Source organism: Hyla sarda, chromosome 5 (genome assembly GCF_029499605.1).
Source record: "Hyla sarda isolate aHylSar1 chromosome 5, aHylSar1.hap1, whole genome shotgun sequence".
Taxonomy (NCBI): domain Eukaryota; kingdom Metazoa; phylum Chordata; class Amphibia; order Anura; family Hylidae; genus Hyla; species Hyla sarda.
The window spans coordinates 264,174,048-264,199,349 of record NC_079193.1 but is presented as its reverse complement, the minus strand read 5'-3'; the positions used below and the strand labels follow the sequence as shown (position 1 = coordinate 264,199,349).

Sequence of the window (25,302 nt, the reverse complement as noted above, 5' to 3'; positions counted from 1 at the left end):
CTTTACCCATTTTTATTTCTCCTTATGTTACTTCAATGTACCTTCCCTAAAAAATAAAGGGAACACGAAGATAACGCATCCTAGATCTGAATGAGTGAACCAATCATATGAAATACTTTCGTCTTTACATAGTTGAATGTGCTGACAACAGAATCACACAAAAATGATCAATGGAAATCAAATTTATCAACCCATGGAGGTCTGGATATGGAGTCGCACTCAAAATGTACTGTTAACCCCCTCACGCCAACGGTCAGCGCTTGGGGTTGTACCTCATGGGTCCGGGTCCCCCTACCTCCCTGTTCGCCTCGCTATGAGCTTGGCTTGCCACAGGTGAAAATGCTGACTGAAGACTTCATAGGAAGACTTCATGAGGTAAGTTCTTCTGACTGAGGTGAGTATTTTTTTTCCCCCTTTTTTTTCTCACAGGAGCGAACTTTCAACCTCTGGAGACCCCTAGTTTCTGGCCCACTCTGCTATATGTGGGCTGTTGGGCTGGCCAGGAGGGATTCCCTCCTTGCCTTTACGGGGGGATTTTTATTATATCTGGGGCTGAGCAGTGTGTCTGGTGTTTCACTGGACTTGTGTGTATGGTGTTTGACTAGCGCGACTGCTGAAGACAGCCGCGGCGCTTCTTCATTGCGGGCACTAGACGACCGTTCTCACTTTCACTTTGGCAGCGCGGCTGCCGACAGTAAGCCTCGCCCGCTCCCTCCCCTTCCTCGCATATGCGCTCGGGGCTGGGAGCGGGCGCCATTAAGGTCGGGGCTTTACTTCATCTCGGCAGCGCGGCTGCCGGCAGTAAGTCCCGCCCGCATATGCGCTCGGGGCCGGGAGCGGACTCCATTTAAGATCCGGGCTGTATCTAATTTCGGCAGCCCGGTGCGCATTGACTCTGCCCACCCAGAGCCGCCGAAGCCTGCATAAGGGTGCGAACTGTGCGCGCGTATAGTTTTTTTTTGTTGCAGGGCCAATCACAGTGCCCTTGGATTAAGCACAGCCCCCTCTGGCTATTGGTTCAGAGGTTTTCTCATCTCAGCCACAGTTCTCATGGATCACAGCTGCCTTAGGGAACAAGGTTGTAACTTGAAAAATGTCCGGTTCTGCTGAACCACTTGTTCGGCCTACACCACTGCTCCCCAAGACCCCACCTGCTATTTCTATACCGGTTACTCTTCCAGATCCGGTGGGTTCTAATAAATTTTTTTTTTAAAAGCCGCCCCTTCAGCCTAGGTTCCCTCCCTCTCCCAGTCTATATCCGACTTGGCTCAGGTCTCCCGGTATGTGGTGACTGCCTTGGAGAGGCCCTCCCTACACCGGCCATCCGGAGGGTCCCATTTTTCCCCCTATACGGACGTTCTCGCATCTCACTCATCCCCCAAGTCTTTGGGCAGGCACGGGCACGCCCCTCTCAGGCATCGCCCCGTTGCTCCCACTGGTAGCAAGGGCCGCCTCACACGTTCTCTTTTTCCTGGAGAACTTGTGGATGAAGTTTCCGATCGGCCTCTGACTCAGAAGATCGCACATATATGTCGTTCATGGTGCACTTTCCATCTAGAGGACCCAGGAACTTCGGACGTGGCTCCAACAGTTCCCTTTCATCGTGCCCGACCCCTTTCAGGGCTGCTTCACCTCGTTCCCATTCTCCTGGAGAACTTGTGGATGAGGTTTCTGATTCGGCCTCTGACTCTGTGGACCGCACGGATATGCCTGATGTGGTGTACTCATTGGTTTCGGCCATAAGAGACACCTCCCATCTAAAGGACCCAGGAACTTCGGACGTGGCTCCAGAAGTCTCCTTTTTTTGTGCCCGTCTGGCACCCAAGACTTTCAGCTCTCACGCTGAATTTGACGCCCTGCTGGAATCCACCTGGTGGCACCCTGACAAGAATGTTCAAGCGTGGTATCCCTTCACCATAGATCTCATTGCTCTGTGATCCTCCTCTCCAACTGTGGATCCACCGGTCTCACCACCTTCTAAGGCGACTACCCTGCCGTTGGCTGGTGCGGCTGCCTTCAAGGATCCAGCGGACAAGGCAGTGGAGACTTTGGCTTAATTTGGTTTTGGGACAACAAGTTCCTCATTAGCTCTTCAATTCTCCTTAGCTGGAGATTTTCTGTATTCTGCTTCCATGCGCGGCCGCTGTGCTGCCTTTGCCACAGGTTACCTGGTAGCCCTTCGTCGATCCATGTGCTTAAAGCCTGGTAAGCGGTCACCGCCTTCAAGAAGTGAGGCAATGGGCGTAAAGAGCTCCTTATTGCCTCTGGATAAGGCTTGCAGAACCACTTTCTATCTGAAGTCCTCCTCCTTTCGGTCTTGCGTACCCTTGGTAACAACAAGGGTCCAGCCAGGCGCCTTTACGAGAAGAGGGCTCCTTCTTTCCTGATCCGTCTCTCCCGGAGGTCTGCTAACAGTTACGGCCGTTTTGCGGCCCCATCAGGCACCCGTAGGCCTACCTCTGCCTGAAGGGTCGCCCCCACCCGCCGACTTTTCTCGGTTGGTGGGTCGCCTCTTACTCTTCTGGGATGCCTGGACCACGCACGTTCAGGATTCCTGGGTCAGGGATGTGGTAGTCAACAGATGCAGGGTCGAATATGCCTCCCTTCCATGGGATTGTTTTTTCCTTCCCCGTCCCCCTCTCTAGCGAAGGCAGTTCGGGGCATGCTCCAGTTCCCTTTCATCCAGGGGGTTATTGTCCTTGTTCCTTCAAGGGAATGTTTTTCAAGGTTTTTATTCCAACCTCTTTGTGGTTCCCAAGTAAGGCGTTTCTGTTCGCCCAATCTTGGTTCTCAATCATCTCACCCAGCATCTTCTGCTTTCCCATTCTGAATGGAGTCTCTCCGTTTGGTGCTGGCGTCCATGGGTCAAGGGGAGTTTTTCTTCCTTGGTGGAAATCAAAGACGCCTGCCTCCACATCCCAATATTTCCCGGTCGTCAGTGGTACCTCCGCCTTGTAGTTCCGGACGGTCTTTTCTATTGGGGCTCTTCACTTCGGTCTGTCCACTTCCCCGTGGGCCTCACCAAGGTCATGGCGCCTGTGATATCCCTTTTTATGAACAAGAGTTGTTTCAGGGATTCCTTACTTGGACCACCTCCTGATCAGAGCTCCAACCAGGGCCCAGAATCTGGAGACTCTTAGTCGACCTCCGGACCTTGTCTCTCTTCGGTTGGATGGTCAATCAGGACAAGTCCAACCTTTCTCCTGGGGCTCCAGTTTGACATGGCCTTTGCCCGCTTTCGACTCCACCGGTCAGTCGGCTGACTCTCTTTTCGGGAGTCCTATGACTTCGGCACTCTGCTCCAGTTTCCATTCGCTTTTGCATGGATGTCCTGTGTCGGTTGATGGCAGCCGTGGAGGCCGTCCCATTCCCCCAGTTTCATCACCTATCTCTTCAACTGGTGATTCTCTTCCAGTGGGACAGGTCTCCATGGTCTCTCGACCGCAAGATCGTTCTATCTCGACAGTCTTGTCGGTCCCTTCTATGATGGTTTCGTTTTCCCCTGCTTCTTCAGGGGTGCTCCTTCCTACACCTTTCTGCCAGTCTGTCTGGCTGGGTAGGTGTTTTCAAGGACCGTCCGATCTAGGGCCTTGGTCCCTCGAGAAGCCCTTCGTCCCATCAACATGCTTGGGACTAAGGCATTTCTATCTTTGCTTGCTTCTTTGGGAAATTCCCTTTTGGGCGGAACTCAGGTTTCCGGCCATCCCAGCGATTTTCATTCCGGGCATACTCAACTGGGAAGTGGTCTTTCTCAGCCTGTCCTCAGCCGACCAAGGCAAGTGGTCCCTACATTCGGAGGAGTCTGCAGTGACCTGCAACCTCTGGGGCGCTCCAGGCTTGGACCTCTGCACGTCTTGCCACAGCCAAAGCGTTCCTTACCGCTGCCCTTCCCTCTCTTCCAGACCCCCTATCTCAGGTCCCCTGTGCCACCCCAATTTACCATCTCTGCTTTTGACAGCGTGGCGGTTGAGACAACGGTTCTGAGGACCCGCGGCTTCTCTTCCCAAGTGGTTCGCACCATGCTAAGGCTCTCAAGTGTTCCTCTGCAAAGATTTACCACCATTCCTGGCGGTCTTATTTTCGTTGGTGTGAGCCTCAGCCTTTTTTTTTTCTCAGGTCGTGGTTTTCCTTTCCCGACCCTTTTCCCTTTTGCAGTCGGGCTGGCCCAAAGGTTGGCTCTCTGCTCCCTTAAGGGTCAAAGTTCGATTCTTTTTCAACCCCCTCTGGCATTCAATTTTCATGTCCAGACCTGTTTCAGGGAGTGGCGCACGCTGCACCTCCTTCTTCCCCTTGGGACTTACACTTGGTCTTAGGCGCTCCTTTTGAACCTCTCTGGGACATTCCCCTTCGCCTCCTTCCCTGGAAGGTTGCGTTCCTTATTGCTCTTCCTCGGTTAGGAGGGGGTCAGAGCTGGCAGCTCTCTCCTGCCGTTCTCCCTTCCTGGTTGTTTACCAGGAAAAGTTGTTTTCCGTCCAGGTCCGTCCCTCTTCTTGAGATGGTTTCGACTTTTTCATCTCAATGAGGACATCGTCCTGCCGTCCTTTTTGTCCGGTCACTTCTCGTACCAGGGAGCGTTTGCCCCACAAGCTTGTTGTGGTGAGGGCTGTTCGGACTTATCTCTGTCACCTTTTCCTTTCGGCAGTGTGACTCTGTTTTTTCCGGAAGGTCGTCGTTCAGGACAACCTGCTTCTACAGCCACCATTTTTCGGTGGATCCGGTCTGCTATTTCGGAAACTTGCCTCTGCAAGGGGAAGATCCCACCCTTCAGGGTTTTGGCTCATTACACCCATTTTTCGGGGCATCCTGGGCTCTCCACCTCGTGGCTTCGGCCTCGCAGTTCTGTAAAGCGTCCACATGGTCGTCTTTGCACACTTTCACAAGGTCCTACCAGATTCATACCTTTGCATCAGCTGATGCTCCTCTCTGCCGTAAGGCGTTGCAGGCGGTGGTGGTCCAGCTGTCCACCTGACTGATTTCCTTACCCACCCAAGGGACGGCTTTGGTACGTCCCATGGTCTGTGTCCCCCAATGGAGCCGATAGAGAAAAGGAGATTTTTATGCTTACCGTAAAATCTTTCTTGAAGGATCCATTGGGGGGACACAGCTACCACCCTTTTTCTGGTGTTCCTATTTCAATTATTTGTCCGAGGGTGTGTTCAGTTACCTTTTCTTCAGGTTGCTCGGACAGTTTGTGGTTTTCTCTTGTCCTGTCGGTCTTCTCCTATTGCTCTGGGACTAAAACTGATTACCTCAGGTGCCTGTGGGCGGGTATACCCTGCTGGGAGGAGCCGACTTTCTTGTTTTCATTGTGTCAGCCTCCTAGAGACAGCAGCATATACCCACGGTCTGTGTCCCCCAATGGATCCTTTGAGAAAGAGATTTTACGGTAAGCATAAAAATCTCCTTTTTTATTTTTCACCGACTGCAGTGCGTCCAATCCAAGAACATGCATTTATTTAACGCTTGGGGGGGTGTAGGTTTTTCAGTGTGATCACTTTTGGGTGTTTACATTTTTTTTTTCCTCTGAATTTCTGCAACTGTCAGTTACTAATGTGTCAATAAAGAAGTTTGGCCTCAAATACACACAGTGGTGAGGGCCATATGTAGGGTGTTAGAATATGGAAGAAGAGCATAATTTGTGAAGGGCACATTTTTACATTGACATGCCCTGGGTTCAACATAATAGTGGTATAGAGATGGCATTTCTCACCATCTGCAGTGCATCAGTCCAGGAAAATAAATTTAGGTAACACCTGTGGGGTTACATAGTTACATAGTATGGTTGAAAAAAGACATACGTCCATCAAGTCCAACCAGGGAATTGAAGGGAAGGGTGTAAGGGGATAAGGGAAAGGGGTGTAGTTTTATAATTCTGCATAAGCATTAATGTTATTTTGTTCCAGGAATGTATCTAACCCTGTTTTAAAGCGGTTAATTGTTCCTGCTGTGACCAGTTCCTGAGGTAGACCGTTCCATAAATTCACAGTCCTCACGGTAAAGAAGGCGTGTCGCCCCTTTAGACTAAACCTTTTCTTCTCTAGACGGAGGGAGTGCCCCCTCGTCCTTTGGGGGGATTTAGCCTGGAACAGTTTTTCTCCATATTTTTTGTATGGGCCATTTATATACTTATATACGTTTATCATATCCCCCCTTAAACGTCTCTTCTCAAGACTAAACAATTGTAACTCATTTAATCGCTGCTCATAGCTAAGATGTTCCATGCCCCATATTAGTTTAGTCGCGCGTCTCTGCACCCTTTCCAACTCCGCAGCGTCACTTTTATGAACAGGCGACCAAAACTGAACAGCATATTCCAGGTGAGGCCGTACCAATGATTTATAAAGGGGGAGTATTATGTCCCTGTCCCTTGAGTCCATGCCTCTTTTTATACATGACAATATCCTGCCGGCTTTGGAAGCAGCAGCCTGACATTGCATGCTATTCTGTAGTCTGTGATCTACAAGTACACCCAGATCCTTCTCTACCAGTGACTCTGCCAGTTTAATCCCCCCTAAGACATACGATGCATGCATGTTCTTAGTACCCAGATGCATAACTTTACATTTATCCACATTGAACCTCATTTGCCAAGTGGATGCCCAGACACTTAGTCTATTCAAGTCATCTTGTAACTTATGCACATCCTCTATAGACTGTACCGTGCTACAAAGCTTGGTGTCATCTGCAAAGATAGAAACAGAGCTGTTAATACCATCCTCTATATCATTGATAAATAAATTAAACAGCAGCGGGCCCAGTACTGAACCTTGGGGTACACCACTAATAACCGGGGACCAATCAGAGTAAAAATCATTGACCACAACTCTCTGGGTACGATCCATGAGCCAGTGTTCAATCCAGTTACAAACTAAAGTTTCCAAGCCCAAGGACCTTAACTTACCTGTCAGATGTCTGTGAGGGACAGTATCAAACGCTTTGGCAAAATCCAGAAACACTATATCCACAGCCATTCCTCTGTCAAGGCTTCTACTCACCTCTTCGTAAAAGCAAATTTAGATTGGTTTGACAACTTCTGTCCTTAGTAAACCCATGCTGGCTATCACTTATAATACTATTATCCCCTATGTATTCCTGTATGTAATCCCTTATAAGTCCTTCAAACAATTTACCCACAATGCACGTTAGACTTACTGGTCTATAATTGCCTGGCGAAGACCTAGAGCCCTTCTTGAAGATTGGTACCACATTAGCCTTGCGCCAGTCCCTTGGCACAATACCAGACACCAGAGAATCTCTAAATATCATGAACAAGGGTACAGATATTACTGAACTTACCTCTCTAAGAACTCTTGGGTGTAGTCCATCTGGCCCTGGAGATTTGCTTACATTTACTTTACTTAACTTACCTTGTACCATCTCTACATTAAGCCAGTTCAGTACATTACATGATGTGTTACCAGCACTGACCTGGCCAATGTCAGCTCCTTTTTCCATAGTGTATACAGAACTAAAGAACCCATTCAGTAGCTCCGCCTTCTCTTGATCGCCCGTGACAACCTCCCCATTATCATTATTAAGGGGTCCTACATGCTCTGTCCTTGTTTTTTTTGTATTTATATATCTAAAAAAATATTTAGGATTAGTTTTGCTTTCTTTGGCCACCTGTCTCTCATTTTGAATTTTTGCTGTTTTTATTACATTTTTACAGATTTTATTAAGCTCCTTGTACTGTTTAAATGTTATAGCTGACCCATCAGATTTGAATTTTTTGAAGGCTATTTTTTTGCTGTTTATTTCTCTTTTAACATCATTTGTCAGCTATGTAGGATTTAGTTTTAATCGCTTATATTTGTTCCCCTTTGGTATATATTTAGCTGTATAGTTATTTAGAGTTGATTTTAAAGATGTCCCATTTCCCTTCTGTATCAGTATTTGAGAACACCTCCCCCCAGTCTATGTCCTGTAGTGCAGCCCTCAGCCCAGGGAAGTTTGCCTTTTTAAAGTTATATGTTTTTGCCTTCCCCGCCTGTCTTTGTTTTCTACATTTTAAGTCAAAAGTAACTATATTGTGGTCGCTATTACCAAGGTTTTCCAGCGCAGTTACATTACCAACCAGCTCTGCGTTGTTGGAAATGATCAGATCCAACAAGGCATCACTTCTTGTTGGGTCCTCCACAAACTGGCCCATAAAATTATCCTGCAATAAATTTATGAATTTTCTCCCCTTTGTAGTTTTAGCCAGTCCCCGGCCCCAATCTATATCTGGATAGTTAAAATCTCCCATTATTACCACTGTACCTGCCCGGGCGGCCCTCTCTATTTGTTTATACAGCCGACCTTCTATCTCTTCAGTGATATTAGGGGGTCTGTAGATTACACCAAATATTATTTTTTCAGTATTTCCCTCCTTTTGTAATTCTACCCACAGTGTTTCAACATCCTCAGAATCATCACACACTATGGCATCGTTCACACTGACTTTCATACCACTTCTTACATACAGACAGACTCCACCACCTTTTCTGTTCATTCTATCCTTGCGAAACAATGTAAACCCCTGCAGATTAACGGCCCAGTCATGCGAGGAGTCCAGCCATGTCTCAATGACCCCAACTATATCAATATGTTCCTCCAGTATCAAGGCCTCAAGCTCCCTCATTTTATTTGCTAGGATTCTGGCATTTGTGAACATACACTTTACCATTAAGTTTCCATTAAGTTTTACACATATAGTCTCACTAATGGGATTTTCAGAGTTATTGGGGTTAATGTTATTATTTGAGTTATAAGGGCTAATTGTACTATTTAAGTTATTGGGGCTAATGGGATTTTTTGAGTTATTGGGTCTAATGTTATTATTTAAGTTATTGGGGCTAATGGGATTTTTTGCGTTATTGGGTCTAACGTTATTGACTCCTCTCCACCCACCATTATGTCCTGACCCCTCTCTAACCTATCCATCCCACTGTCTGCTTTCTTTGCTTTATTATCCTCCCACCACTCACCTAGTTTGGGTAGGGTAAAACTGTTCACTATACCACTACATAAATTCATTGGGGGGGGGGGGGGGGGGCAGTAGTTTCTTTATTGGGGTCCTTTTTGTGTGTTCTAATTTTATTTTATTGTCTGGGACCTGTGATTGATGCAGGCAGCTCACTAGGCTACTTGTGGGATATTTCTAAAAACTGCAGAACCAGGGCAATAACAATTGAGTTTCTTTTTAGCTGCTGTTATAAAAAAAAAATATATATATATATATATAAAATTGGGATTTCTCGGTCATCTCCATTGGGGAACACAAGAACTGTGGGTATATGTTTGCTGACACAAAAAAGAAAGTCTGCCCCTCCTGGCAGAATATACCCAACCTACTGGTTTTAGCTTAGTGTCAGTAGGAGGCCGACGTAGGTCTGGAGTTCTCCAGACCTGGTCTTTTCCTTTTTGTTGTTTTCCAGCTTGGGTTGTAGTTTTTCTTTCTCTTTTGTGTTCTTTTTAGGTTTGGGAGACAGCAGCATGGCACTGCCTGTTCTCCCACATGCGATGAAGGGGCACGGTACATAAAGTATGGGCCGTTAACCCCTTCTCGCCAAGGTCCCCCCTATTACTCCTTGTCTTGCTATGGCCTGGTGCAGGTGGCACTTGGCTGGCTGAAGACACCATAGGTGAGTATCTCCTGGGGTAGGTAAGTATCCCAACCCTCCGGTGCCTGTTGCTCTGGACGGCCCCCTGGAACGTGCGCTTCCTGACCCTACTCCGGGATGGGTCTCCTCCCTCTCTGTCGATCTCTGGTTTGGCGCAGGTTTCCTAAGTGGTGGCTTCTGCATTGAAGCGGTCCTCCTTGCGACCATCCTCTCGGGAGGAGCACTCAGCTTCCCGTGACAGATCTGCCCGGCGTTCTCACAAGCACTTTAGACTGTCGTCCTCAGACTCTTCCCCTGACTCCCTTGTTCGGGTTGTGTCCTCGCCATGCCACTCCTGCTGCCTCTCTCCTGCTCCCTGGCAGCACCCCCACGGCCTTTCCCAGTTGCCTTCTTGCCTTTCCAGGCCTGCCACGCTCTAGTCTAAGGATCCGACAGTATGTTCCCGGTCTCCAGGGGAACTGGTGGCTGAGGGGTCAGATCTGCCTTCGGATTCTGAGGAACTGTCAAGCATGTAAGACATGGTGGACAGTTTGGTGTCAGCTGTCAGAGATACCTTTCATCTGCAGAACCCTGTAACTTCGGACCCAGCTCCAGAAGTTTCCTTCCACCATGCTCCTAAGGTCTTCAGTCCTCACACTGAATTCGACGAGCTGCTGGATGCAGCCTGGAAGCATCCTGAGAAGCGCTTCCAAGTGGCTAACTTTCCATTTTCCCAGGACCTGGTCTCAAAATGGACTGCCCCACCTATGGTGGATCCTACGGTTTCTTGCCTGTTGAAGTCCACTACCCTTCTTTTGGCATACTCTGCTTTCTTTAAGGATCCTTTGGATAAGCGAATTTAGAATCTGGCCAAATTCGCTTTTGAAGCAGAAAGATCATCCTTGCTTCCGGCATTCGCTTCCACCTGGGTATCCAAAGCTTTGTCGGCTTGGGCTTCCCAACTTCGCCTTGTCATTTTGTCCCGGGCCCCACTGGATGACTTGGCTGACCTGGCACTCCAGATGTTGAATGCAAGGGACTACCTGTGCTCAGCGTCTCTGTAGTTCGCCCGTTGTGCGTCCTTTGCTTTGTGGCTATCCGTTGCTCCATGCGGCTCAAAGCCTGGAATGTTGACACCACCTCCAAGAAATCCCTTACAGAGCTGCCCTTTTCGGCCGTCTCTTTGGTAAGCGCCTGGATGAAATTTTCTTCTGAGGTGACAGGTGGCAAGAGTTCCTTGTTACCACAAATTAGAAGACAGCGCAGTTTCCCACTGAAAGTCCTCTTCCTTTCGTCCCTTTCCGTCCTGTGCCTCAGGCTGCCGTCAGACTCATAACAGTTTGGCCCGCTTTTCCACCAAACCAGGCAGACGCAAGCCTCCCTTCACCTAGAGGGGCACCCCACCCGAGTATCCTTCTCAGGTGGGAGGTCATCTGTCCCTCTTTCCAGACACTTGGTTAGCGCAGGTGCAGGATTCCTGGGTTTGACGGCTTACGAATAGTTTGGTACTTTTCCCTGGGATTGTTTTTTCTGGTCCCTTCCCCCATGTTTTCCTGCCCTGGCTGCAGCCTTTTAGTCTGTGCTCCGCACTCTCCATGCTCAGGGGGTGATTGTTCTGGTTCCACCTCTGGATCGCTTTTCGGGATTCTATTCAAATCTCTTCGTAGTTCCCAAGAAAGGAGGCACCATGTTGCCGATACTCGATCTGAAGTTACTCAACCGGCATCTGCACCTGTGGTTTTTCCGCATGGAGTCCCTCCGTTCAGTGGTTGCGTCCATGGATCAAGGAGAGTTCCTGACCTCAGTGGACATACAGGACGCTCACCTCCACATCCCGATCTTCCTGGCTCACCAGCGCTTTCTCCGTTTTGCCATCCCGGTGGGCCATTTTCAGTTTGTGGCTCTGCCCTTAGAGGCTGGCCATGGCTTCAAGGGTCTTTACCAAAATCATGGCAGCAGTCATAGCCATTCTCCGCTTTCGGAGTGTCGGTGCTCCCTTATCTGTACGATCTGCTGGTCAAAGCTCTGTCCCTGGCACAGAACCGGAAGAGTCTCCGCATCACGCTTCAGACCTTGACCAGTTTCGGCTGGGTGTTCAATCGCAAGAAGTCCAATCTCTTCCCCTCCCAGTCTCTGATTTTTCTGGTGCGCCGCTTCGATACCACAGTGACTCAGATTTGGCTTCTTCTAGACAAACGGCGTGCCCTGATAATGGGGATTCGGCGTACTCCAGTCCCTCTTTTGATGGCTCCACTCCCTATTTCTCCAGGAGGGAGCTACACTGGCAGGGCTTGACAAGCAACAAGAGCCTAATCGGCTGACGGCAGTGTTTCATGATCGGGCAGTTCAGGCCCGTTGGTCCCCCAGGGAGACCCGACTCTTCATCAGTGTCTTGGAACTGGGAGCCATCTTCCTCTGTCTCCTTCACTGGGAGTGGCTCCTTTGGGGGCATCCCATTCGGGTTCAGACAGACAACGTCAAGGCGGTGGCGTACATCAACCGCCAGGGTGGCACCCGCAGACTCTCGGCAATGGGGGAGGTGACCAGGATTCTGGTCTGGGCGGCGCACCAGGTTCCCTCCATTTCAGTGGTCCACATTCCGGACGTAGACAACTGGGAGGCAGACTTTCTGAGCCGTTTCTCGGCCGATCCCGGAGAGCGGTCTCTCTCCACCCGGAGGTGTTTGCGGAGATCTGCAACCTCTGGGGGACATTGGATGTGGACCTATTTGCGTCATGCCTACACTCCAGACTCCTCTCTTCGTCGTGTGGTCCCACGATTCTCTGGCCGTGGACATGCTGGTGATCTCCTGGACGACGTTCTCCCTCCCCTATCTCTTTCCTCCTCTTCCCCTTCTTCCCAAGTTCGTGAGGAAGGTCAAGGCGGGCAGCATCTCGGCAATTCTCGTGGCTCCGGATTAGCCCAGGCGCCTTCTGGACTGCCCTGATCTGCTGTGTCAGGGTCCCCTCAGCCACCACAATTCCCTGCCGCTTCATTTGTCGGCACGGCTGTTAAAACCGCGGTGCTGAGGGCACGGGGTTTCTCAGTCTGCAAGGATTTACCATTGTACCTGCCGGTCTATTTTCAGTTGTGCAAGGCCCGGTCCCTGTCTCCCATCAACTTTTCACTGCTGAATCTGCTTTCCTTCTTTCAAGTAGGGCTGGAAACACATCTGACACTTGGCTCTCTCAAGGGACAGTTGTCAGTGCTATCCATCCTTTTTCAGTGTCCCCTGGCATTCAACCCTCATGTCCGCACTTTCTTGCAGGGAGGTGGCCCATGCCGCTCCGCCCTACAGATCTCCCACCGTGCCCTGGGACCTGAATTTGGTGCTCAGCACCTTTCCGGGCGCCCCGTTTGAGACCCTCCGGTAAGTCTCCCTTCGCTTCCCTTTTCATGGAAGGTGGCCTTTCTCATTGCGGTTACCTCCATTCGGTGGGTGTCAGAACTGGCGCCTCTCTCCTGTGTTCCCCCTTTCTGGTCCTTCATTAGGACAAAGTTGTCTTTAGGCTGGTTCCTTCCTTGCTGCCGAAGGTAGTCTCTGCTTTCCATATGAACAAGAATATCATTCTCCCCTCCTTTTTGCCCGGCCCCACCCACCCTAGGGAGCGCTCCCTCCATAAATTGGATGTTGTCTGGGCAGTACAGGCCTATCTCTCACTCACCACCTTGTTCCGGCGTTGTGATTTACTATTCATCCTTCCTGAAGGTAGGTGCAAAGGGTTTCCAGCTTCTAAGGCGACCATCTCCTAGTGGATCCGGTCTGCCATATCAGAAGTCTATCACTGTAAGGGGAAGGTCCTGCCCTTTCAGGTCACGGCTCATTCCACCCGTTCTGTCAGGGCCTCCTGGACGGTCCACAACAGGGCTTCAGCCTTGCAGGTGTGTAAGGCAGCCATGTTGTCGTCTGTTCACGCATTTACCAGTGCGCGCTTCCACGTTCACTGATGCCAGGTTTGGTCGCAAGGTGTTACAGGCAGTGGAGGATTTGCCTTCCCCCTGATTCCTCTGTCTGGATTCTGTTTTCCCACCCCGGGGACTGCTGTGGGACGTCTCACGGTTCCTGTGTCCCCCAATGAATTTTTTATATTTATTGTAAAATCTCTTTCTTGGAGACTCCATTGGGGGACACAGCACCCACCCATTTGTTGTTAGTTTGTTAACCTTAGAGTCTGTTGTCTGTCTGGGGTTGTTTGGTCTTTTTTTTTTTGTCTGGGGTTTTCCTCGGACAACCTTTTGTTGGTTTCTTGTCTGTCCTCTCCTACTGCTTTAGGACTAAACTGATTAGCTCAGAGCTCTTTTTTGTTGCCTGGTTTCAACCTCCTAGTGGCAGCAAGCAATTTACCCACTGTTCCTGTGTCCCCCAGTGGAGTCTCAGAGAAAGAGATTTTACATCTGCAAAGACAGATTATGTGGCATGACTATAGTCCTGGAGTACCCCTTTAAGAGTGTAGAGTATTATTTTGTAAATGAAAGGCGAATATGGTAAAAAAAAAAAAAAAGTGTGTGGTCAATAAAAATGTTATTGGTGTTTTATTTTGGATAACGCATGTAGGCATACACTGCCTTCCTCAGGTCCACTTACAGTTCCCCGATGCTGAGTATGTTTTGGTGCTGGTGTACTGGCAATAGGAGTCCTGCTTGTGTCTGTACTGCCGCGGTTTGTGTGTCGACATGGACCGCAACATCACAGACACAAGCAGGACTCCTATTGCCAGTACCCCAGCCCCGAACATACTCGGCATCTGGGAACTGTAAGTGGACCTAAGGAAGGCATTAGTGTATGCCGAGACGCTTTGTCCCCAAAAAACACCAATAAAATGTTTATTGTCCTGTGCTGCTCGAGTCTTTTCTTCATGACCACAGTCTGTGCAGCGCCTCCTTTTAACTGTTTTTTTTTTTTTTTACTATATTCGCTTTTTGCTATCCTCTATCGGTCAACATTATTGGGGTGTGATACCGGTAAGAGTGCAGCAGCCAGCAACCGCTATCACCTTCATTCTCTCCATTTGCTGCACATCCCAGTGCAGTTTCAAACAAGGTCGGTATATCACCTGGATGTGGTGAAGGGTACACCAGCAGATACAGGGGGTGCTCCTATCAGGGAGCACCCCCTGTGTTTTTTTTTTATCTCTTCTTTCAAGCTCTTTTGTAAATGAAAATTTTAACACATGATGCATTTTTATTTATTAGGTATGACCCCAAAAAAACAGAACAAGAGAGCTGAAGATCTCAATTTGTCTGATTGCCCTGTTCCTTCAAAACGAGCCAAAAAAGATACAACAAGGACAGCCTCAAGATAGTTACTCAAAAGGTATTTCTGCCATTGTGTTTTTACTTTATATATATATATATATATATATATATATATATATATATATATATATATATATATATATATATATATAAATATAAAATGAAGTGTAGCTCCAAAGTCCAGCTTCTGCCCAATCTTTACATCAGGCATGGAGAGGCACAGGCCATTCTGGGAAGTACAGTAACTGAGGCTCAGCTAGTTCCTCGGCCCAGCTAGTGAAGTCCTCTTAACCCCTTAACGACCACGGACGTATATTTATGCCCATGGCTGGCTCCCGATCTGTGAAGCTGGGCACACTTCGTATCTGCAGGGTCTTTGTTTCTATAAGCAACCAGGACCCGCGGCTAATACCTGACATCGCCGATCGGGCTGATGTCTGGTATTAACCCTTTAGACGCCGCGATCAACTGGGAGAAATCATACTGGCTAGCTCAGCTGAGCTTTTCGGGATTGGGGCGGTGAAATCTCAGCGTGCCGAACAGCTTGAGATGACAGCTGGAGCTGCCTTACCTTCTTCCCGTAGGCTTGCATTGAGGGGCGGAGCGTGACGTCACACGGGGGCAGAGGCATGACGTCACACGCCGCCGGCCCTGCGGTCGCCCGTAATAAGACCCGGAGCGAACACGCTTCGGGGACTGATTACAAACGGGGTGCCGCATGCATGATCCCGGGGGTCCCCAGCTGCGGGACTCCCGCGATCAGGCATCTTATCCCCTATCCTTTGGATAGGGGAGAAGATGTGTAAGCACCGGAGTACCCCTTTAACCAAACAGAGCTGAGCCCTCTCAATTTGCCACAGGTGTTGACACATGGCTGCAGTTGGCAAACTTCAGTCCAATCCTGGCAGTTTATCAACCACAGAATGTAGATTTGACAGATACCCCACTAGTCAAGGTTCTGATCGGCCCCTTCCTAATGCAATCACATACCATGGCAACTGGAGTCCTTTTGGAGACCTCAGTGGCTGCCATGTTAGATTCTCTAGTATGGCCTGCCACAGGCAGACTATAGTAGGTGCTCACCATTCTAACAATACAGTGCCATAAAATAGTGTTATTGTGTACTGTATAAGCATTTAAAAGATTGCTTATAAAAGTCCCCTACGGGCACTAAAAAAATTGTTAAAAAAATATATAGTGTTTTTTCCAAATAGTCTAAACTCCAAAAAAGAAACATAATTTGTATTAACAAATGTCAAAATTTCGGATTTTAGGTCACAGCACATCCCACAAAAAAAAGAAAATAAAAAGTGATCAAAAAGTTCTGTCTACCCCTAAATAGTACCAATAAAATTTATAGATCCTGGTTCAAAAATGAGTCATCGCCCATCCCCATATATTATTTTAAACTTGTTTTAAAAGTAGTAAAAGTTAAAAAGAGCTATATAAACTGGGTATTTCTGTGATTTGTACTGACCTGAAGAACAAAATTTTAATAGTTGTCTGGGAATATCATAATTTATAGAAGTGGGGTAAAATAATAATAAAGTTATACTCACCTAACTCAATCTCTGCCAGTCCCATTTAAATACCTTCTTGTGTCCCTCATCAGCCATCAGTGCATTCAGTCCACGGAAGTACGGCTTGTAACTGGAGCATGTGCAGTGCAACCTCTCCATGGTTGCAAAGTGCATGCTGCACCCACTTCTGCCAGCTTCCCTGCAAGAGACGTCATTACTGACATTAGTGCCGGAAAGCTGGTGGAAATGTAGTGTTCTACACATGTACTATCATAAGCACATGTGTGAAGGATCCGGCACAGTCTGTGAGTCTGTAGCTTTACAACAGCTGAAGAGCCACAAGTTGTGTTTTTTTTTTTTTATTACAGGAAAGAAGACCGGATGACATCTGAAGATTTGTTTTCTAATAAAATGGTTACTGAGGGTCTGGGGTCATATTTTTTGGAATAAATGTTAATTAAAAAAAATATGTTCACTTATTTTTGGCTTAGTAGCGGAAACATCTGATCAATGGCCTCCATTACTAAGCTAGGGCTTAGCATTACCCCGTATTACCCAAGTTTCCACCGGCCCAGAGTCAGGTACCAGCAGTCCCTGACCATTAATAATCACTGTACAAGACTTAAGCGGTAGCAGGCTAGTATTTGGCTGGGGAGGGCCAAAATAAATGGTATCTGTCTGGTTATTAAAAATAGGGGAGACCCTATGCAATTTTTTTTATAAATTTACAGAAAAATCATAGGCTCCCACTTATTTTCAAACCAAGGGGTATCTGTCTGGGTACCATCAGTGCAAAGTGCCCGGCTTGTCCAGGGTTTAGCCCTAGCTGTTCCAGGGGCTAACTCTAAGCCCTGGCTTAGTAACTGATGCAGTCTATTAGTCTGCTTTTGCTACTGAGACATAAATAAGTCAAAATTTTACCCACACGTTTTTGGTTTTTTATTTTAAAACATTTATTCCAATAAATACGCCTCCAAACCCCTCATTTTATTAGAAAATATTCAATAATCCAGTCTTTTTGCTGTTTAAAAAAAAAAAAAAAAAAAATATATATATATATATATAGTAAAGAAAAATTTAAAGTGAACAAAAGCATACTTACAATATCTGTCTGGTTTACCAGGTCAGAAGCAGAAAGTGATGGTGTACTGTGCACCACAATTTGCCGCACTGTGCCAAAAATCTCTGTTTTTGGGAGGGAGACCCTGCGTGACAGGGAGTGGTTGATTCTATTGTTATACTACATTACACAGATCTATGAAAACTTAGTACAGCTTTGTAGTGTATTATACAGGAGATATATTGAAGGGGGGTATGCAGACCTACATAACTCTATGGAAACCTGGTAATTGGTTCTGAAGCCACCAAAATGTCATCCAAAAATAGGAAAAAGTGAGGATTAAACAAAAATAAGTAGATAACTAATATAGATAAAGCAATTTCTTACATATTAAAGAAAGAAAGAAAGATCTGCTGGGAGCTGTAAATCCCTGTCTATGTAGAGGACAGGAGCTTCTTCAGGGCTCTGTACAGTACACACAATGTTCTAAAAAAGTAAGATGGAGCCGCCCTTCGTGTCCAGAGGAGCAGCCAACTGTGGCACAGGTAAAGAGTAGTACAGAATATGTAATACCTCCCTGTACTGTAGGGAGGCGATACCAGACAGGAATTCAGTGCATACGCTTCAGTAACACAGGGGTTTTACCAGTGAATGCGCATTCCGATTGGTCATACTTCCAGCCATTGACACGTTTCGCAGATCTGGACTGTTCGTAGCATTGTATGTTGAGTCTGGTTTCAAGTTACAATGGTCCAGAAAAGACTATTGTATGATGAGGCCATTGTAAGTAGAAGGATCATTGTAACTCATCACAGAGCCATTAATATCTACACTTAGGACACAAAGTACACCCCTAAGTGGAAATGTCCAAATTGGTCCCAAGATGTCAATATATTGTGTGACCACCATTATTTTCCATAATGTGTCTATCAGCCGCTGGAACCCGTGGCCAATGCAGGACATCACCGATAGTGCTGATGCCCAGCAATAACTCCTTAGACGCCACACTTAAAGTTGATCGCTGCGTCTAAAATTTAAAAAGAAAAAAACGATGCCGGCTGCTCAACGGTGCTGATTGGGACCGCTGCGGTGATACCGGTGGAGACCTGATCAGCTGAGAGGACAGTAGGAAGGGCCCTTACCTACATCCTTGCCGTCCGGTCGGTGCTCCAGTCAGCCATGAGCAATAAAACTGATCTGTGATATGACATAACATTGTTCAGTGTGTGCAATCTAATGATTGCATGTTACAGTCCCCTTTGGGGAGTGTAAAGAAAAGAAAAAAAGCGTTAAAAAAATGTACAAAAAGTTAACAAATGTGATTTAACCCCTTCCCTATTAAAAGTTTAAATCACCCCCTTTTCCCATTAAAAAAAGTAAACAAAAATAAACATACCGTATATACTCGAGTATAAGCCGAGTTTTTCAGCACGATTTTTCGTGCTGAAAACACCCCCCTCGGCTTATACTCGAGTGAACTCGAGTGAACTCCCCGGCTGTCCGGGCTTGCTGGGAAGTGTAGTTTTGAAACCTCTGGAGGTCCGCAGGTTGAAGACCACTGCGGCCTTCGACATCATCCAGCCCCCTCTCACCCCCTTTAGTTCTGTACAGTACTCGCCTCCGCTGGGTGCTGGTCCGGTGCTGCAGGACTGTCCGGTGAGGAGGTGGTCCGGTGGGATAGTGGTTCCGGGCTGCTATCTTCACCGGGGAGGCCTCTTCTAAGCGCTTCGGACCCGGCCCCAGAATAGTCACGTTGCCTTGACGACGGCGCAGAGGTACGTTCATTACCAACGTACTTCTGCGTCATCGTCAAGGCAACGCCTCTATTCTGGGCCCGAAGCGCGGAGAAGAGGCGCCCCTGGTGAAGATAGCAGCCCGGAACCACTATCCCACCGGACGACCTCCTCACCGGACAGCCCTGCAGCACCGGACCAGCGCCGAGCGGAGGAGAGTACTGTACAGAACTAAAGGGGGTGAGAGGGGGCTGGATGATGTCGAAGGCCGCAGTGGTCTTCAACCTTTCAAAACTACAACTCCCAGCAAGCCCGGACAGCCGATGGCTGCCCGGGCTTGCTGGGAGTTGTAGTTTTGAAACCTCTGGAGGTCCGCAGGTTGAAGACCACTGAGGGCGGATGATGATAAGAGGATGATGAAGGGGGGGTGTGGAATGATAAGGGGATGATGAAGGGGGGGTGTGGAATGATAAGGGGATGATGAAGGGGGGGTGTGGGATGATGACAAGGGGATGATGAAGGGGGGGGGGTGGGATGATGACAAGGGGATGATGAGGGGGGGGGTGGGATGATGAAGGGGGGGGGTGGGATGATGACAAGGGGATGATGAAGGGGGGGGTGTGGGATGATGACAAGGGGATGATGAAGGGGGTGTGTGGGATGATGACAAGGGGATGATGACAGGTGATGATGATGAGGGTCTGGATGATGACAGGGTGATGATGATGATGATGAGGATGTTAATGACGGGGGTCTGGATGATGACAGGGGGGGATGATGCATTTCCCACCCTAGGCTTATACTCGAGTCAATAACTTTTCCTGGGATTTTGGGTTGAAATTAGGGGCCTCGGCTTATACTCGAGTATATACGGTATGTGGTATCTGTCCAAAGTATAAAAATATAATTAGGGCTGCAGCTAACGATTATTTTAATAATCGATTAGTTGTCGATTATTTTATCGATCGAAAAAATGCCAAAAAAAGGGGTTCAGCTGATTCTACTTGAAATACTATGTACAATGGCCATATTAAAAGTTCTAGTATGTGATGTGACCAAACAGCAGCAATTTAACCCCTTAAGGACCAAGGACGTACCGGTACGTCCTTGGTCCTGCTCTTCTGATATAACGCGGGGTTACACAGTAACCCCGCGTCATATCATGGCGGGCCCGGCATCATAGTGAAGCCGGGACCCGCCTCTAATAGCGCGCAGCGCCGATCGCGGCGCCGCGCGCTATTAACCCTTTAGCCGCGCGCTCAAAGCTGAGCCGCGCGGCTAAAAGTGAAAGTGAAAGTTCCCGGCTAGCTCAGTCGGGCTGTTCGGGATAGCCGCGGCTAATCGCGGCATCCCGAACAGCTGACAGGACAGCGGGAGGGCCCCTTCCTGCCTCCTCGCTGTCCGATCGCCGAATGACTGCTCAGTGCCTGAGATCCAGGCATGAGCAGTCATCCGGCAGAATCGTTGATCACTGGTTTCTTTTGAGAAACCAGTGATCAACATAGAAGATCAGTGTGTGCAGTGTTATAGGTCCCTATGGGACCTATAACACTGCAAAAAAAAAGTGAAAAAAAAAGTGAATAAAGATCATTTAACTCCTCCCCTATTAAAAGTTTGAATCACCCCCCTTTTCCAATAAAAAAAAAACACAGTGTAAATAAAAATAAACATATGTGGTATCACCGCGTGCGGAAATGTCCGAATTATAAAAATATATCACTAATTAAACCGCTCGGTCAATGGCGTGCGCGCAAAAAAATTCCAAAGTCCAAAATGGTGCATTTTTGGTCACTTTTTATATCATTTAAAAATGAATAAAAAGTGATCAATAAGTCCTATCAATGCAAAAATGGTACCGTTAAAAACTTCAGATCACGGCGCAAAAAATGAGCCCTCATACCGCCCCATACACGGAAAAATAAAAAAGTTATAGGGGTCAGAAGATGACAATTTTAAACGTATTAATTTTCCTGCATGTAGTTATGATTTTTTCCAGAAGTCCGACAAAATCAAACCTATATAAGTAGGGTATCATTTTAATGGTATGGACCTACAGAATACATATCAGGTGTCATTTTTACCGAAAAATGTACTACGTAGAAACGGAAGCCCCCAAAAGTTACAAAACAGCGGGTTTTTTTTCAATTTTTGTCGCACAATGATTTTTTTTCCCGCTTCACCATAGATTTTTGGGCAAAATGACTGACGTCATTACAAAGTAGAATTGGTGGCGCAAAAAATAAGCCATCATATGGATTTTTAGGTGTAAATTTGAAAGAGTTATGATTTTTTAAAGGCAAGGAGCAAAAAACGAAAATGCAAAAACGGAAAAACCTCCGGTCCTTAAGGGGTTAATATATATATATATATATATATATATATATATATATATATATATATATATATTTTTTACATTTACGCCGGTTGCTGTACAGAATCATCATTATTAATGATCCTGTACAGAAACCAGCGTAAATTTGATACTGCCGCATGGGTAACTGTCTGAACTATTAGAAGAAAATGTTAATGGTTCACTAATATTTTAATAGTTCAGACAGCCACGTGATAGTATCAAAAAGAAAAAAATATTTAACTTTTTTTGTATGGCAATAGGGGGGAGCAGTAAATAAAAAAAAAATTTATTTTATTTTTCTTACTTTGTTTTTTATATAGCACTCCTATACACGCGTATGTGCAGACTGCAGACCATTGCTTTTACAGACCCCTTTAGACAGCAGGGCCCCCCCTTTAGACAGCAGGGCCCCCCCTTTAGACAGCAGGGCCCCCCTTTAGACAGCAGGGCCCCCCCTTTAGACAGCAGGGCCCCCCCTTTAGACAGCAGGGCCCCCCCCTTTAGACAGCAGGGCCCCCCCCCCCTTTAGACAGCAGGGCCCCCCCCCCCTTTAGACAGCAGGGCCCCCCCCCCTTTAGACAGCAGGGCCCCCCCCCCTTTAGACAGCAGGGCCCCCCCCCTTTAGACAGCAGGGCCCCCCCACCTTTAGACAGCAGCCCCCCCCTTTAGACAGCAGCCCCTCCCTTTAAACAGCAGCCCCCCCCCTTTAGACAGCAGGCCCCCCCTTTAGACAGCAGGCCCCCCCCCTTTAGACAGCAGGGCCCCCCCTTTAGACAGCAGGGCCCCCCCCCCTTTAGACAGCAGGGCCCCCCCCCCTTTAGACAGCAGGGCCCCCCCCCCTTTAGACAGCAGGGTCCCCCCCCTTTTAGACAGCAGGGTCCCCCCCCCCTTTAGACAGCAGGGCCTCATTTAGATCGCAGCCCCCACCCTTGTAGACAGCTCACCTGCAGCTGTCCTCTGTCGGGGGCTGCCACTGCGCTGCACAGTTCTCACGTCCGCATCACGTTGTCCTATGGAGGACCATGTGACACACACGTCACTCTGCTTCCTCTGTAACATTACGCCGGGCGCAGGGGAGGAGGTGGAGTGACGTGTATGTCACATGGTCCTCCATAGGAGGTCCTCCATTCATTCATTCACTGCCGCCACTAACGGCAGACAACGAATCGGGCGATTATTCGATAACTGGATTCGTCAACAACGAATCCCGTTATCGATTTTAATCGATTAATCATTGCAGCCCTAAATATAATGTTAAATAAACTGCACGGACAATGGCGTGCACACAAAAAAACAAAGTCCAAAATTTATAAAAAGTGATCAAAAAGTCCCTTCAAAACTAAAATGGTACCGATAAAAACTACAGACAACGGCGCAAAAAAAGAGCCCTCATATTCCCCCGTATGTGGGGGGGAAAAAAGGTATAGGGGTCAGAAAATGATAATTAAACATACTAATAAATTAAGACCTACATAAATTGGGTTTCTATGTAACCGTATGGACCTACAGATTAAAGATAAGGTGTAATTTTTACCAAAAAATGCAGTGCGTAGAAACAGAAGCCCCCAAAAGTTACAAAATGGTGTTTTTTATAATTTTTTTTTATTTTACATCACAAATAAGGCTTTTTCTTGTTTTGCCGCAGATTGTAATGAAATCACTTATTTTACAACAAAGTACGATTGGTGATGCAAAAAACAAGCACTTTTATGGGTCTTTAGGTGCAAAATTGAAAGCGTTAAGATTTTTAGAAGGGGCGGAGGAAGGGTCCTTAAGGCCAAAATATGTGCACATTTTTTGTTCCTTGATCTGTAGATTTTATTTTTATTTTTTCAGTAGCGTTTTTGTTTTGATGGGACTTTGTTTTTTTGTTCTTTTTAAATATATCATGTGACAAAAGAATCTGCATGTTTTCTTAATTTTATTTACACCATTCGCCATGCAGGATCATAAACATTTTATCATGTTCATGCCTCTGATCTAATCTAACAAAGCAGTTGCTGACTTGTTTGGTTCACTTCTCACTATCTCCCAACAGGTGAGAAACAAATTGAATCTGAAAACATTCTACAGAAAAACAACTTAAGCAAGAATATTAGAAGTGTTTCTGAAATATATTTCTGCTGGCAGCTTTATCATTTGAAAGTTTATGTATTTCTATATTTTTATAGAAATTGCCTAAAGGCAAATTTTTTTTTTGTTTGTATAGAAAATAATTTTTGGTCTACTGTGTAAATATAAGTATCCAGTGTGAAAAGAGACTGTTCTTAGCTAATATTTTGGGGAAACCAATATGTATGGAGTGAAAAATGTCGTCCATAAATTTTGGACATGCTGGTACAATCGGCATGTATGAAAATCTTTTTCTGTATTGAAGTTTTGACTTTGGTTATTCTAAACCCATATGAAGGTCATGCTGAAAGGTCAAGTATGTACCTAAAGTATTTGCATTCTAATTTGATTTCAAAGTTAATTTTGCATGTATGTATAGAATTATCACAAAATGTCACTGATTTCTACTTGTTGGTAAAAATATAGAAAAAATACTTAAATATTACCAGCACATAACATTTTTTCTGTATCTTTTTATTATTTATGTTCTGGGAACCTATACCATTTAAAATAATAATGGTTTTGTCCTATTATTTTTACAGTTCTGTTTAAAGGGCTATTCCTATCTCCTTAAAAGATGGCTTCCCTACCCCTTCTGGCCTGTATCAAAAAACAGCCGAGCACAACTGTCTTGCGCAATTTGTGAAACACCCGTTAAAATTAACTGAGATACTTAAGCAGTGTAGCAATACGAGCTATGCTGTTTACTTCCCTATTTTTGTAAAAAGTGTAGATTTCAGTGCTACATCATTCACGTAACGCCCATTAAAGTTTGAGACAGTCAGCTCAGCTATTTGCGGCCAATGTAGTTGGCCGGTAAGCAGAAAACAGGCCAGATAGTGCTGGGAAGCCATCTTTTACTGAACTGGGAATACGATTTAAGAACACATGTTTTGTTAGTTCTTCTATTACATTTTGCCTGACTTATGTAAGTTCAATAGAAGTAAACTAGCAAAACAAGTAATGCCACATCTACTAATATTTTTAAAACCTTATTATAAAAAGTGGCTTCATATTGAAAAGGCTCCCTATTTTATTAAATATTTTTTTTTAACTTTTGGAAAAAAAATAGAGTAATAAAATTTTTTATAAAACTGAGTCTTGTGTTGTATCCATTAAACTGAATGTCTTAGTTTGCTTGAGTACTAATGTTTTGCATGTAAAGATAATGAAATGTTTAAATTCTGCCATAAAGAGTGATATTTCATATAAAGATTTCACCCATTGCTGCTAATCCACAATGTTGTTGCACAGAACCAACACTATAAACTTGATCAAAACGTCGCCACCCACTGACTGGCAGATTTGGATGTACTTGATGCAAACAAAGTGGTCTTTTGCCCTATGAAATTAATACCATTTTTTGTCCGCGAACATTTTGTACACAAATGCACTCAAACAAATTTTACTATGGATTTTTAACGTTCCAGCAACTAGATCCACACTGAAAAGAAAATCACAGGGCAGACCTAGGACCATTGGAAAACCTGAAAAATTTGGAAGCAATAAGAGCATCCATTCAGCATTTGCCAAGGTGTTCCACACTGGTGAGCATGCATGGCACTGGGAAAATCAAATCAAGTAGGATTCTGCACGCTGATATAAAACTGGCCATTACAAAATGATGTTGGCTCATGCTAACCGCAGAGTCTATTTCTCACTCTGACATTCCACTCTGTTATTCCTT

At 46.3% G+C, this 25,302-nt stretch overlaps 1 protein-coding gene across 2 annotated transcripts in view; it reads left to right on the top strand.

The window, feature by feature from the left end:
• SMCHD1 (structural maintenance of chromosomes flexible hinge domain containing 1) overlaps positions 1-24,708 on the top strand; it is a 449,735-nt gene extending 425,027 nt beyond the window's left edge. Inside the window, exons 47-48 of one of the 2 annotated variants that reach the window (XM_056521656.1) lie at positions 14,775-14,895; positions 23,542-24,708. In XM_056521656.1, coding sequence (XP_056377631.1) covers positions 14,775-14,884 — 110 coding nt within the window. In that variant the 3' untranslated portion in view covers positions 14,885-14,895; positions 23,542-24,708. Of the gene's footprint in view, positions 1-14,774; positions 14,896-16,725; positions 16,848-23,541 lie in introns of those variants that run through there. The other variant, XM_056521657.1, reaches the window with a different exon arrangement.
• The last annotated feature ends 594 nt before the right edge of the window (positions 24,709-25,302 follow it).